Source organism: Tursiops truncatus, chromosome 7 (genome assembly GCF_011762595.2).
Source record: "Tursiops truncatus isolate mTurTru1 chromosome 7, mTurTru1.mat.Y, whole genome shotgun sequence".
In the NCBI taxonomy this organism is placed as follows: Eukaryota; Metazoa; Chordata; class Mammalia; order Artiodactyla; family Delphinidae; genus Tursiops; species Tursiops truncatus.
Window position 1 is genome coordinate 24,858,839 of NC_047040.1, and position 16,457 is coordinate 24,875,295.

The 16,457-nt window shown below is 35.0% G+C and overlaps 1 protein-coding gene across 1 annotated transcript in view; it reads left to right on the forward strand.

Moving 5' to 3' along the window:
* Positions 1 to 16,457, forward strand: part of ERBB4 (erb-b2 receptor tyrosine kinase 4) — a 675,494-nt gene that overhangs the window by 154,483 nt on the left and 504,554 nt on the right. Inside the window, exon 2 of the mRNA XM_033859813.2 lies at positions 12,856 to 13,042. Within this exon, the coding sequence (XP_033715704.2) occupies positions 12,856 to 13,042 (187 nt within the window). The remainder of the gene's footprint in view (positions 1 to 12,855; positions 13,043 to 16,457) is intronic.

Consider the following 16,457-nt stretch of genomic DNA (forward strand, 5'->3'; position numbering starts at 1 on the left):
CTATATCTAAAATGACTGGAATTTTAGAGCTCTGGAATAAGACAAATCTTTGTTGTTGTTGTTGTTTTTAATATTTCCTTATTCACTTTTTTTGTCTATGTTCCTTTGGGCATATCATTTAACTCTAGTTTCTTCATCTGTAAAATGGAGATAATAGTACTTAAAGAGTTGATGTGACCAGGAAATGGTATAAGGCCTATAAAAATGTTTCACATACAGAAAACACTGAATAAATATGAATTAATATAATTATCAGGAATAGTTAATACCCACTTAGAAAGTTTTGACTTGCAAAAGGATACTAAACAAGAAAAACATTTTAGTACCTAGTCTCAAGACCCCTGATCTCAGTTCATATCATGTCTGTAGTCCTTACTGTACCTACAGATATCTATAGAATACCTGCTGTGTTTGTTTGAAGTGAATATTAAGAACATTGTACGTAACATAAGACCTTGTTGTCTTTGGAAGAGATGACTCCAGCAAGTATTTATTCTTTATAAATTAAGCCTTTTCTTTTCCAGCAAATATTTACACAGTTAGTAAAGTGTATATTGGCAGTCTTGTCAAATTCAAGCCTGATACTTTGGCTCTACTATTTCTGAAATTGCTAACCCTTTTCATTTAAAAATAACAACAGACCAGTCACAAAAGCAGTCACCTCTAACTTCTAAATCCTCAAAGGCTATTTCCCAGATGCTTTTCGAGAGAGCCAACTATTTTCATGTCATTTCATGAAGGCCCATATTCCTTCTTTACATTTTGAGAGGGGAAAAATCGCATTTAAAAAAGACCTCAAATGTAAAACTGTATTGTAACTCAATTGTAGATTGAAATGGTATCAAGAATTTCTCTCATCTAAACTTTGGTAATACATAGTTATTCCTTTAGAAATAGAGAAGCAGAGTTTAATATATGCTGTGCAACAGAGGCAGCATGTTAAAGAAGACAAAAGATTCTGTATTCAGAAGAAACAATGGCAGCTAATACTGAGAGCCTGCAGTAAGCCAGGCCTTTTCTTAAGCAATTTACAGGGATTTACTTCTCAAAATAATCTGGGAATTTGGGAACTTCATATCACTAGTTTACAGATAAAGAAAATGAGGCACAGAAGGATAAATCATTTACACAGTATAACACTGCTAAATGCTAGAATGTGAATTTAGGAAGTGTGTTAGTTTGCTAGAGCTGCCATAACAAAATACCACAGACAGGGTGGCTAGAACAGAAATTTATTTTTTCACTGTTCTGGGGGCTAGAAATCTGTGATCAAGTTGCCAGCCGGGCTGTTTTTTACTGGTTTTCTCGTTGGCTTATAGATGACTGTCTTCTCTTTATGTCATTTCCCATATTGTTACCTACATGTGTGTCTGTGTCCTAAATTTCTCCTCATGTAAGGATACCAGTGATTGGATTAGTGCTACCCTAATGACATCACTTTAATTTAATTACCTTTTTAAAGACCATACTCCAAGTACGATCACATTCTAATATACTGGGAGTTAGGTATTCAACATATAGAATTGAGGGGTCTTAATTCAGACCGTAACAGGCAGTCTGGCTGGAGCCCACAACTTTATGCACTGTGTAGCACCAGTTGTTTAATTAATCAACTTTAATATCAGACATATATTTGCTTGCATATTATTTGTGCACATTCCTAAACTACACAAAATATTTGTAACTTTTGTATAATTGAACTAACAATAACATGATGAGGACATTGATCATCTTTTGAAGATCTTCAACTTTGAAGCATTTAGCCGAAATTTGTCCTGTATTTCAGAAGAGAAATTAAGATTAGCTAACTTGTACAAGGTCAATAATTAATGGAGACAAGAGTCAAACTAAAATCTGTCAGACTGCAGCACCCAAATTTAAACATTGGGCTGCATGGACCTAACCAGTTTGGTTCTCTGTGGAGGAACATACACATCACACATACAATATAAATAAATATTACAGCGCTTTGATTCATGTGTAGTCTCAGATGTATGAAAGTGCTGATAAACAGTACTTTTTTAATTGAAGTATAGTTAATTTACTAATATTATATTAGTTTCATGTGTACAACATAGTGACTCAATATTTTTAATAGATTATACTCCATTTAAAGTTATTAGAAAATATTGGCTATATTCCCTGTGCTGTATTCTTGTAACGTTTATTTTATACATAGCAGCTTGTGCCTCTTAATCCTTTATTCTTATCTTTCCCCTCCCCATTTCCCACTCCCCACTGGTAACCGCTAGTTTGTTCTCTATCTGTGAGTCTGCTTCTGTCTTGTTATATTCATTCATTTGTGTTTTTTTTTTTTAGATTCTATGTATAACTGATAACATACAGTATTTGTTTTACTCTGTCTGACGTATTTCATTTAGCATAATACCCCCTAGGTCCATCCATGTTTTTGCAAATAGCAAATTGTATTCCTTTTTATGAATGAGTAATATTCCATATATACCACATGCTCTTTATCCATTCATCTGTTGATGGACACTTAGGTTGCTTCCATATCTTGGCTATTGTAAATAGTCCTGCTATGAACGTTGGGGTGCCTGTATCTTTTCAAATTAGTGTTTGTGTTTTCTTCAGGTATATACCTGGAAGTGGAACTGCTTGATCTTATGATAATTCTATTTTTACTTTTTTGAGGAACCTCCATACTGTTTTCCATAGCAGCTGTACCAATTTACATACCTACCAACAGTGTTCAAGGGTTCCCTTTTCTCCACATCCTGCCAGCATTTGTTATTTGTAGACTTTTTGATTAGAGTCATTCTGATGGTGTGAGATGATATCTCACTGTTGTTTTGATTTGCATTTCTCTGATGATTAGCAATGTTGAACATATTTTCATGTGCCTTTTGGCCATTTATATCTCTTTGGAAAAATGTCTGTTCAGGTCTTCTACCATATTGTTTTATTTTAATCGAGCTGTTTGTTTTTTAGATATTGAGTTGTATGAACTGATTAAATATTTTGGATATTAACTTCTTATCGATCATACCATTTGCAAAATTTTCTCCCATTCAACCTACATTGTCTTTTTGTTTTGTTTATGGTGTCCTTTTATTTGCAAAAGATTTTAAGTTTAATTAGGTCCCATTTGTTTATTTTTGCTTTGGTTTACTTTGCCTTAAGAGACAGACCCAAAAAATTATTGCTATAATTTATGTCAGAGATTTATATTCTGCCTATGATTTCTTCTAGGAGTTTTATGGTTTCCGGTCTTATATTTAGGTCTTTAATCCATTTTGAGTTCATTTTTGTATATGGTGTAAGAAAATTTTCTAATTTCATTATTTTACATGTAGTTCAGTTTTACAACCACCACTTATTGAAGAGGCTGTCTTTTTTCCATTTTATATTCTTGCCTCCTTTGTCATAAATTAATTGACCATAGATGTATGGGTTTATTTCTGGGCTCTCTAGTCTGTACCATAGATCTATATGTCTGTTTTTGTGCCAGAACAATATTGTTTTAATGACTGTAGATTTGTAGTATAGTCTGAAGTCAGGGACCATGATACCTTCAGCTTTGTTCTTTTTTTTTTATTATTTATTTTATTTATTTATTTATTTATTGCGGTACGCGGGCCTCTCACTGTTGTGGCCTCTCGCGTTGCGGAGCACAGGCTCCGGACGCGCAGGCTCAGCGGCCATGGCTCACGGGCCCAGCTGCTCCACGGCATGTGGGATCTTCCCGGACCAGGGCATGAACCCGCGTCCCCTGCATCGGCAGGCGGACTCTCAACCACTGCGCCACCAGGGAAGCCCAAGCCTTTTATCATTTTGTAATGCCCTTCCTCGTCTCTTGTTACAGTCTTTGTTTTAAGTTGTATTTTGTCTAATATAAATATTGTTATTCTAGCTTTATTTCTGTTTTCCTTTGCATGGAATATCTTTTTTCCATCCTTTCACTTTTAGTCTGTGTGTATGTATATTTAGATCTGAAGTGAATTTTGTATAGGCAGCACATATATGGGTACTGTTTTATTTGTTGGGGGGGGGTTGTTTGTTAGTTTTGTTCTTTTCTTCAGTCAGCCACCTATGTCTTTTGATTGGGGCATTTAGTCTGTTTGTACTTAACATAATTATTGATAAGTATACTTCTTGCCATTTTGTTAATTGTTTTCTGATTGTTTTAGTAGTTCTTCTCTGTTCCGTTCTTCTTCTCTTGTCCTATTCCTTTGTGATTTGTGGACTCTCTTTAGTGCTGTATTTGCATTTCTTTTAATTTATTTTTTGTGTATGTGTTGTAGGATTTTGGTTTTAGTTTGCCATGGTGTGTGTGTGCAATCCCTTCAAGAGTAGAGTCTCAGTTTCCCACAGCCCTCCTGCTCTTTCAGATATAAGCTCTGCTGGGTTTTAGAGCCAGATGTTATGGTGTCTTCCCAGTGCAAGCTCCACAGCCTGGGGAGCCTTATGGGCTCAGCCTCCTTGCTCCTCAGGGGGACCTTCATGGTTTTGATATCCCACTACTTGTGTGTGGCCACACCAACAGTGAGAGTTCTAATCAGACCGCATCTCTGCCCCTCATACCCATCTCAGTGTGTCCTTTTCTTTGTATCTTTAGTTGTAGAAAACCTGTTCTGCTAGCCTTCAGGTATTTTTGAGAGATAATTTTTGTGTATATATTTGTAGCTTTGGTGTGTCCATGGAAGGAGGTGAACTCAGGATTTTCCTACTTCACCATCTTGATCCAGAAACACTAAATCTTAATACTATATTTTAGATAATTATAAAGGAGTATTAAAATGCCAATTTGGAATTGAGGTTTAAAAATATAATCCAACCTGTATAAACACATGGGAAAAATATTTTTAAATTAGAGATGATGGAAATTTTAACAGTACAGATTTTCTTTTTGAAATATAGACACTTAAAATTGAGATTTGTGTGTGATTATGTAAATGGATTTACAAAAGCTCCCAATTTAATTTGTACAATCTAATTCTAGTGTAAAATGTCTATGATATGACAGTATAGCCGAGATAAGGTCAGGAGATGAAGGACCAATTGGGAATGTAGATCTGAAGGGGGATTATTAAAAACCCTCTGGCCAGCTAAGAAAGATATAGAGGACAAAAAAAAAGATGATTACTTTGAGAGAGGTGAGATAAGTAGTTCTCTTTTCAATGGAACTATGGTATTCAATGCAAGGAAGTCATGAGTTGAAAGCTGGCTAGGTGGCCAGTGATGAATGAATAGCCTGTAGATTTCTTAGAGAGTAGGGTTGGTAGCAGTACTACCACATAAGAGACTGGCTGGTAATAGCTGAAAGATTGCAGTTTTGCTGGGAAGAACTGGATTAGATTCTCTGTCCCTTGAGTGTTGTTTCATGCTGTGTAAAATGATGAATTTAAATCTACCACAGTCAGGTACCTGACATTTTGCGTTACTCTATTTTCCCAAATCTAATTAGATCAGACTTTGAGCTCCTGCTTGCCAGTGTGGTCTAATCATTGGATTTTTAAGGAAAGTGGGAAAACTGAAAGCAAGATTCTAAAGCCAAATACTCTATAATGTTTGGAGGTTTCACATGTGAGTTAGATATTTGACAGTCAATTTCTATCTCTATGCAACTGGAATATGTAATGGTTGCTATATGCTTACTAATTTTTTGTGGTAAATTTCTTAATATCTTATCATAGTTAAGAATATTCTCTGCTTTAGAAATTCCCAGGTTTGCTGTAAGGGCAGAGACAGAAATTAATTGCCTAGGGAAACTTAATGGAAAGCCCTACTGTCAGAGAGGCTACAATTTGCTACTACGTTTGTCACCGTCAGAGAACACATAAATTCTGCAGTCATTACAAGCAGAGGGGGTTTTTCTCCCAATCCCCCATTCCCATAGTTCTCTGCTCCCCACTATTCTCTGTGATACTACAGATTTATTTAATTCAAGTCTACTGATCATAAGTAATCACTATTATATTTGTGTACATCTTGACTAATGTAATATGTTAGTATTACTTGTGGATAATACCTAATTGGGTATGAGTGCATAAGGCACTGGAGTAGAAGATAGGAATTCAGAACTATTTTGACTTGCTACAGAAAGTCTTGACAAAAGTGAATAGGTATATTTTCAAAGGTGCCTATACTAAAGAAAAATAACAAGGAATTGATGTATAATTTGAGTAGGAAAAAATCTAGAAAACAGTGTTTTACACATTTAGCCAAGAATGTATTGTTGATTTTAATATGTGTAAAATTTTCCCTAAACACTGATTAAATATTCAGAAATTGTGAGGTACTGCAATCAGTTGAATCTTAAGGTACATGAAGGAACATTTAAGGAACTATTCGCTATTCCCACTAAGTACAAAATTAGAGAAAATCAACTGTAATTAAAGAATAAGAGAATTGTTTCAAATACAAAAAAAATGAACAGTGGTTATAAGAGTTGTGAAACGCAATAGAGATTTAGAAATAATAAAGACTGATTTTTCTGGAATGATCTGAAGGTAAATGGAAAGCCCAGTGCAGCAGTACAATCTCTTCAATCTTTGGTTGAACGACACCCACTGAAAATACTGGGAAGTTTATAACTGCAGATTTAACATTTTTTTCTTAAAATATTATGTGGGAAAAATGGTTATGAATTTCTGTCCTTCAGAACAAACCAGGCATTTTTTTCTAAGCTTATTGCTAATATGGTATGAGAAGTTGGTCAGATTTCTTTCATTTTTCCATTTCTTTTGATTTCCATCATCAAATGCCATGGACAACAAATTGTCCCTTGGATTAGAAGAGTTTTGAAGCATTTAAAAGTTTAATGATCGTCAATGGTATTCACTCCTTGAACAAAGTAGCTGTGGAAGCGTACATTGACAATGGCAATCAATCAGTCTTAGTCAGCAGCAGCTTGCACCACAAAGAGAAATATGTCTGTAGGTGGGTATTCAGTTTTCATTTGACAAAATAGGCAGTTTCCTGGGACTAGCCATACTGAACCAGAACCAGAGCCAGGGTTTTCTCTTTTCTGGTGTATTCTGATGATTTCTACTTACCACTGTGGTCCTTGGACACAAGTCATGATTGTGTTGTTCAAAGAATTTTTTTTTTATTATCAGAACGTTCATAAAATCATTTTCGATGGAAAACAATATCTAAGAAGAACTTAAACATTGCATTCTCCTTTTTAATTCAACAGTCATTATTGAATCTCTTTTCAGTGCCAGGGTCTGTACTAAGGGCTATAACATACACAGAAACAATATAAGGAACAAATTCAATAATTTAGGAATAAATTGCAAGTTGAAGAGGCAAAATGTAAACATACTGAAGATCACACAACAAAGAGGTTAAAAGCAATGGTTCTTATAAATATTTTTGTCTTCAACTCCGATTGTCCACAGATAGTTTGTCTGCCTTGGCTATTAACAGAGATAACAGTGTTTGTAATAGCTAGCAGTTGCTGCACTCTTACAGACATTTGTCTTATATCTTCTAATCCTTATAACACCTTTATAAGAGAGGTATTGCTATTTATTTTTTAAAGATGAAGAAACTGAGGCTCAGAGAGGATAAACATTTTGATCAACACCACAAAGTTAGAAAGCATAGCCCGGCTTTGCCTAGTAGTTGAGCCCATATTTCTTACCATTATACTTTCCACAGATAAGTCCATATGCTTAAAACTTGTTTTTATTTTTATAAAAAATTTTGAGACATTTAAAAGTCTTGTGCTGCTCACATTCTTTCTAATGGCTGAAAAGAAAGGAACAATGGATAACTAACATGATTATGTGACCTAATCAGACATTGTAAGCTTAATTGACCGTTAGGTATCTCTTGACTTTTTACCCAGATTTCTTAGTGACCTGCCGATATTAACTCATAAGCATGTTACTGACCCTTTTTCATTATTAAGAAATCCTGCCATTACTAAGTTGCTTCCTGTAATTTTATTTGCAATCAGTATGCCTGGTAGCTCATGTTATCTGCAGTGGAGTTTCCCATTGAGATGTTTCAAGATATTTGTTCCCAGAAAGGTTTTAAGAGTACCTACAAGAATGTGGCTCTGAATTCCGGAAAACAGAAAACTTAGGAGGACAAAACAAGGCATATTTGTGGCTTTTGAATATAAGAATTTTATATTCATCTCCCATAATTCTTTCAAAATTCTTTGATTCCATGAGCCCCTCCAGATATAAATCTTGGGTTGAGGGATTTGCTATAATCTTTTTCTTCTTAATATTTACATTATTTGCTGTGTAGGAGTTAGTGGTATGTGGGATGAGTGAATAGGATCTTCACCATCATTATTAGCAAATAATTCATCATGAATGAATTACATATCACCTACTCATGGGCGGCTTTGTTCAAAATGGTTTGAACATATGCTTTCTCAGCATTAACACATCATGATGCCCAGAGTTCCCACTGCAAAAGGATTATTTGTTAAGGTAATGGTTAAGTTACATGCATTATTTTGCAAGACCAGAGGGTAATAAATAAGCAGAATAGGTAATGAAAGAAACTCATTTTAGACACAAGAATCTCAATTAAAACAGTAAATCCCTCCTGTCCCAGAATCTGGACAAGGGAGTAGCTGTTGCTATTAACCTGACCTTTTATGAAGATAACAAAAATGTTTCTAAGAATACTTTAATGCACACTCTGGAATGAGGAGTACATACATTTTACAATGCAATTAATTCAAATATTTATACATTAAATACTATGTGAAAACAAAGATGCTCTTAGTTATATTTTACTTTCTCATGTAGCTAAAGGCACTTGGAGCATCCTCTTCTATGATTAGTTGATTTTTCTCTATATTTTCACCATTGTTCTTGGCTTATATCCATAACACTTTTTATACTAAAGGCTTTATTATTTGCAGGTTATTTGTAGCCTCTGCTAATGTGTGGTCCAAAAACCATGCCAAATGGTGCATCTGTATCAATTAATAGCTAAAAAGAATTTATCCCTCTAATAAACACTGCAGAATTGCCTACTGACATTGTGTCTTTGCTCATAAACCTCTTCATTTTCCTGAGTGCGCTTCACCTGTGTTTTCTCTGATAATCCCATCAATGTGACCTTCTATCCTAAGATAAGCCAATAGATTTTTACAGTTTTTGTTAAAAAGATCCACTTCTTAGGTGAAGTTAGAGCTAATGGTGAGTTTGTTAGGAAGAATGATGGATATTATAATATGTTTTTAGACAAAGGATTGATAATATATCCTCTGCCCCAACATTTATTATAGTGCTATTATTGTAACCTAGAGCAGCTGATAATAATTATATATAAGCCAAAAAAATAAATTATTTTTATAATGAATGAAATAATTTTACTTTTTAGACCAAATGATGTTAGAAATTGTTTATGATCTCTCTTTTAAGAACTCAAAGGGATAACAGCACAATCATTGGAACAGTGGTTGAAGGAGAACTTGTAGGGATCTAGGGCTCCAGGGCTCCACTATTCCAGGCAAGTGTGATTTTAAAACAAATTGTAGCATGCAAACAATGCATGCCACTGCTGATCTTTAACCCCTCTTCCCATTCCCCAGAGCATTCATCTCTTCAATCCAAAATGCTCAGTGTCTCAGGAATTCCCGTTGTGACATAGAGTTCCCAATTTGATGCCAGACATGAGTAGTTTCATGTGTCCCTTGCCTCTTTGTTGCCACCTTTGCTCTATTAGCATTCTACTCATCACGATGATGAGTGGTAGCATGTTTATCCTTAAGAATTGTGGACCTGGGGCCTTCCCTGGTGGCGCAGCAGTTAAGAATCTGCCTGCCAATGCAGGGGACATGGGTTCGAGCCCTGGTCCGGGAAGATCCCACATGCCGCGGAGCAACTAACCCCGTGCACCACAACTACTGAGCCTGCGCCCTAGAGCCCGTGAGCCAAAACTACTGAAGCCTGCGCACCTAGAGCCCATGCTCTGCAACAAGAGAAGCCACCACAATGAGAAGCCCGCGCACCGCAGTGAAGAGTAGCCCCTGCTCGCTGCAACTAGAGAAAGCCCACGTGCAGTCAAAAATATAAATAAATAAATTAATTTTAAAAAAAAAAGAATTGTGGACCTGGGACAATATACATGGAGGCCTACATACTGTGGGGCTTATTGTTTATTATAAATCAAGCAAATATTATTCAATAAAATAAGTTCTATCCTCCCATTTTGATGGATGTATCTTTATAACAACCTGGAAAGCCAAGTGAAATGTTAGAATTTTTGGACTCCTCAGGAATATGGTGGCATAGAAAGAGATGGCCTCCAGCTTCCAGCCCCTCCTTCACCTAGTTCTATCCAGTTTTGTGAGAGGTCTTGCACACAAGTGAATGGACACTCTAGTCCACACATCCAGGATCCATACACTCTCCCCTTAAACATCTGCACCTGGACCATCCATCTTTCTTAACTGTATGCAAATTGGTGGCACAGTCTGTGGTCTGGGGGACAGAACAGAACTGGGAAAGATGATATTACAGGCCCTGTACTCGGGTGTGGGGGGTGGCTTTTGAGGAATGGAATTCTGGGTTCACAGGGGTTTGGAGCATGATCTGTCTAGAAGAGGGCATTGCAGGCTGCGGGTGGGTACTCCTCTGGACTCCGTAGACTACCTAGTGGTGAAGGTATGGCCAGAGAAGAGCCAGAGTGTTCAGCAAACATTTGTTGGTTTCTTACTAAGTACTAGCACTGTTCTGGTCCCCTGGGAAACATGAGTGAACAAATTAAAATGTTTGCCCTTATAGTGCTTATATTCTGGGAAATAGAGAAAAAGACTATAAATACTAAATGTAGTAAATATATAAGCTATATATTTTGTTAGCGTGTGAGAAGTACTGTAGAAACAATAAAAATTAGAGCAAGGAAAGATGGGAGGGTTGCCATGTTAAATAGATCAGTCAGGCTTGGCCTCAACTGAGAAGGTAGATTTGAGCAAAAACTTGAAGGCAGTGAGGAAATCAGCCAAGAAGATAATAAGAGGGAGAGATGCTCAGGCCCTTAAAAGTACAGTGAGCACCTCGAGGTAGGACAATTCTCAGCATGTTGAAAGAACAACAAAGAGACCAGCAAATCTGGAAAGAGCGAGCAAGGTGTAGAGTTAAAAAGAGAAGTCAGAAAAAGAATGATGACCAGATCATACAGTGTAGCACCATCCAGTAGGAATACAATGAGAGCCATAAAAATGTAATTTAAAATTTTCATGTAGCCACAAAAAAAGATACAAAGAAACAGGTAAAAATCAACTTTAATAATGCATCTAGTAAAAATCAGTTTATCTAAAATGTTTTCATTTCAACATGCAATCTTTGAAATCCAGAGTGTATTTTACACGGACAACACATCTCAGTTCGTACGAGCTACATTTCAGTTGTTTAGTAGCCACGTATGATTAGTGGTTGCTCTACTGGACAACACAGATATAGGTTTTGACTCATCCTTGAAAGAACTTTGACTGTTACCCTGAGTGATTTGGGAGGCATTTCAGTTTTAAGAATTGAAGTGTCATGATTTGATCTATGTTTTAAAAACATCAGGGCTAGCCTTAACTGAGAATACACCAAAAGGGATCAAGCGTAGAAACATGGAGACCCGTTACAGTAATCTTGATGAAGAATGACGGTGGCTCAGAGGGTACCAGTGGATGCCCTAAGTGGTTGAATTGCTAATCCTTTTAAAGATAGAACAAATAGGATGAATTGCATTTGGTGTGGGAAAGGGAAGTAAAGAATGATCCCAAGACTTTGGCCTGAATAACAGGAAGGATGGATTGACATCAACTAAGATGACCAAGACTGTTAGGAGGATGGGGAAAGAAGATAGATGTTCAGTCTTGGGAAGGTGTATCTGAGAAGCCTATGAGGCATCCAAGTGAAGATGCAGAGTAGGCTTGGTTATGAGTCTGGAGCTTAGGAGAGAGTTTGGATGTAAAAGTTTGGAGATCATCAACCTTAAAATTGGGTAAGACAAGGGGGGGAAGAGTAGATAGAAGAGAGGACCAAGGACTGAGCATTGGGACATCTGAAATTAAGAGATCTAAAATAGCATGAAATTGACATTAAATAATATCAAATATTTGAGCACTTTTGAATTACGTTTAATTAAAAAAATAAGATGTATATCCACTGCTGTCATTATTTGCATTTTACTAAAATCTATAGCTTTAGATGAAGGCTAAAGCCTTTTTTGTGATTTTTTTTTGCTTTAAAATGTCTCACAAACCTTTAAGTAATTAACTTATATCATAGACAACTACATTTAAACAATAAACAGTCAAAATAAAAATTGTGGTTGTAATCAAATTAGAAACCATAATCAGTATCTAATGCATATTTTTATATATAAATATATGCATATATTCGCCAGAGATGTATAAGGCAATTGTTCTTTGATAACTATAGATTTAAACACTAATATAGCAGCTTGAAATCTGTCCCACAGTCTACAGTCTACAAACTAAGGCATCTTTGTTTTATTTGTGATAAGCTTACCAATTTGTTTTTATTAAATATAAAGTTTGATTGATGGTTATGTGTTCTTACCTCATTTTAGTCTGTCGGAGAATGAGATCTTTACTCCTTTCATTATATTCAGATCTCAAATATGAGGAATGCTTCATACAATAAAATTCATTCTTTTTACTATAAACACATTCATGACTTTTAAAAAAATACAACCAATTCTTCAAATGAGATTCTAACCCTTGTGTTCTTGTGTGTCAAGGCAATTATTTATAGTATAATATGGAAATTAGTGTATTCAATTAAAAGCTGAAAATTGGAATTAAATAACTCATTTTTATCTAAATGACTACATAAACATACTGAAAAACAGTTTTTAATTATTTAACACAGGCAATTGTTTGTGTCTTTTCAGTCTATAAGAGAAGTCACAGGCTACGTGTTGGTGGCTCTTAATCAGTTTCGCTATCTGCCTCTGGAGAATTTACGCATTATTCGTGGGACAAAACTTTATGAAGATCGATATGCCTTGGCAATATTTTTAAACTACAGAAAAGATGGAAACTTTGGACTTCAAGAACTTGGATTGAAGAACTTGACTGGTAAGGAAAATATATAAAATAGCAAATGTACTCTTATTATCAATATAATAGACACACACATATGGGTGTATGGTTTCTCCAGTGTATATTACATTGAGGAACATTATAAAGGCATTGAAATATATACTATTTATTCATTTTATGAGAAATGATGCCCTGCGATTCCCTTGTTTTATGTACAGATATTGTAAATGCAGTCTGACTATATCTCAGCTGAACAGAAGTACGCTCGAAGGAAATGCTCAGTGACTGAAAACTGAGATATGAAGCAGGTTTAAGAATGCTATGTTTTGTGGTCTTAGGTGAACAGTGGACCATATCATCAAATCTCTGCAATAATACCCTAACTTTCACTTTCGTTACAGCTCAGTAAATACACAAACCATTATATCTAGTTCCACTAATCTAGCTTTTTGTATAATCCCTTATTTTCGAAAAACGTATCTAATGTATTGATCCAGTTTTGATTTCTTTTATTGAGTAACTCACTAAATTCCATTAGTAATTCGTTCTCATAATGCTTTAAAAACATCAGTGATTTTTTCCCCCTAAGGTTGGAAATAGGTAATTGCTAACAACTTAAATTATCATCTTGCTACAAAAAACACTTTGAGGGAATTTGTTTTGTAAACTGGTCCTTGCAATCCCACTGATATCTTTTCAATTCATATAGTTCAGAGTTTTGGTACAGGGATTCTAATTGTGAATTTTGCCATATGTGCCTGTAACCAAAATGCACGAATTAGTAATTATATCACAGTGAGAGAAAGGAGTTTGAACTATTAATTTAATGTAAATTAATATGATCTATATATTTTGCATCAAAATATCTATTGACTTTGTGTGCGTTTGAGTCCACACAGTGTTGATGTTTCTTGATATTGGAATCTGAAATATTTTAGAAGTATTCCCTTAAAATATTAAGAAACAGATAAGATTAATATTGTCAGGTTATTAAAATTATATGCTTCTTTTATTTACAGTGGACATAAAATATATAATTTTAAGTTAGAAGTAGCTTCATAGTTATCTAGACATGAGCTAAAATTGGGATATTTTGGATGAAGAAAGGAGTGTTGATTATGTTATTTATTTTGAACATGATTGCTATAGAATTGATGACATAATGGTAAATGCAAATTGCTCAGAATTTATAGATTCCTTCATCAACATTTTTACCTTTTTTTCTTTCAAAGATAGTCTTCTTATTGAAGGGCAGGATATTTGACTAAATTGCTACTTGCATGGAAATAATGATAGGAGGAAGATTTTTGGAAATGGAACAGATAGAGAAAAATTGAATGATTGAAATTAGGAATCTAAAAATAACATGATCTAGTTAAAACTTGCCTAGGAAGCATTGTGTTTTCTTCGTGATTTTTCTCTGATTATATTAAAGAAAAATTGAATAAATTTATCTTCAAATTTTTATGATACTTAAATTATGTTATTCCAAAATATGTGCTATTTGAAGAATCTTTTCACACATAAAATTAGTCTTTAAAGAGTTCTCTTATTTATTTCCACATTAACATCAATACTATTAAAAAATTAAAAAGGAGTTATTTTGTCAAACTATGCCACATTTAAACATACCTTGTCTATTGAGTGAGCTTACACCACATCTTACTTATGATAGTGACAGTTGTTTGACTTGTTTCAATCAAAATATAACACTATTATTTAAAAAATATTACTATTCCCTAAGCTGCCAAAAAGCCTTATATTTTCCTGTGCAGCAGTAGAGATGGGTAATTAATAAATGAATAAAAGAATGATTTGAGTATTTAGAAAAAAATATGTATTTGTTCAAGAGTTATTATTAATTCATTTTTTGAATATGAGTTAATGAAAAGTACAGTAAAATAACCGGTGGAAAATTTAGACAATTTGGGAAATTTCCAGATATTTTAATATATTTATTACATAGTTGACAATTACATGCCAACGTTATTCCTAGAGATAATCTAGAATCGTTGTTCGTATTTTAGGTAATAAGATCAGGAGTGTAACTCCAATTTTGAAAATCAGAAGTTATACAGTAAGCACGACTGTGTTTGTGTGTAAGAATGTATGAGGAAGGACAGGAGACATATAACTGTTCAGCTCTTCATCAAAGAGGAATTGAAGATAAAGTTTGCTCTACAGTAATATCTTAAAGAGTTCAGTGTTCTAGGTAACCTGATTAAAGTAGCAAGCAAGCATTGGAGTTCACTTTAGGTGAGATTGTTTTCGTGTTTTGAAAAGATTTTTGTTTTATTTTGTTTGTTGATGGGCTATCCAAAGAAAATTGGTAAACTTTTTTTCCTTTTTTAATTTAATGTTATTGAAATATTAAGAGTAGGGCTACCAGGTCTGGCCTTAAGTTTAGACTTACCTTGTGGAATATGAGGGGAAATAGAAAACCTGCTGAGTAGTCACATGTCTCACCACCTAACTACAGTAGTGAATTAAATTTTTAACTCAGTTCTTTCTTTCTTTCTTTATGTTTGGCTGTGTTTGGGTCTTGTTTCTGTGCGAGGGCTTTCTCTAGTTGCGGCAAGCGGGGGCAGCTCTTCATCGAGGTGTGCTGGCTTCTCACTATCGCGGCCTCTCTTGTTGCGGAGCACAAGCTCCAGACGCACAGGCTCAGTAGTTGTGGCTCACGGGCCTAGTTGCTCCGCAGCGTGTGGGATCTTCCCAGACCAGGGCTCGAACCCGTGTCCCCTGCATTGGCAGGCAGATTCTCAACCACTTTGCCACCAGGGAAGCCCTTTAACTCAGTTCTTAAGGGGCCAGCAACATCAGCATCACCTGGGAACTTGTTCTAGATATGCAGATTCGTGGGCTTCACTTGAGCACTAATGGATGAGAAATTCTGGGGATGTGACCCACCAAATTTAAGGATCCCTCCAATGATTCTGATGACTATTAAAGTTTGAGAAACAATGTTCTAATTAATTAAAGATACCAAGAAATTGTAGCAAAATATCTAGTTAATCTCTTCACACTTACTCGATCCAAATAATTTTCATTCATTTATTATCTCCTGGAAGGAAGAGAAGGAATGGTACAGAGAACAGATAAGTTTTTGATTGAATGACAAGAAATATACTCTCGACTGGTGTGAGAATGCAAATAATACACTAGCAGCCTGGATGGAAATGTGGGTATAAAAGAATTTGGAAATAAAAAAGATGCCAGGAATAGAATTTCTTCCATATTACCGTTTTGTCTAACACCAACTTTACATAATAGTAAACCATTACAAGGACAATAATAATTTATTGAGAACTTTCCTTTTAAGCAAAATTTTCCTTTTGAGCACTTTCAGCAAGATAAATAACAAATACTAGTGTTGTAAAAAATAATTTTGAGATTGAGATTTTAAAGCTTTTTGATGTATCCATATTATGTTTCTCCTGAAATCTTTTTT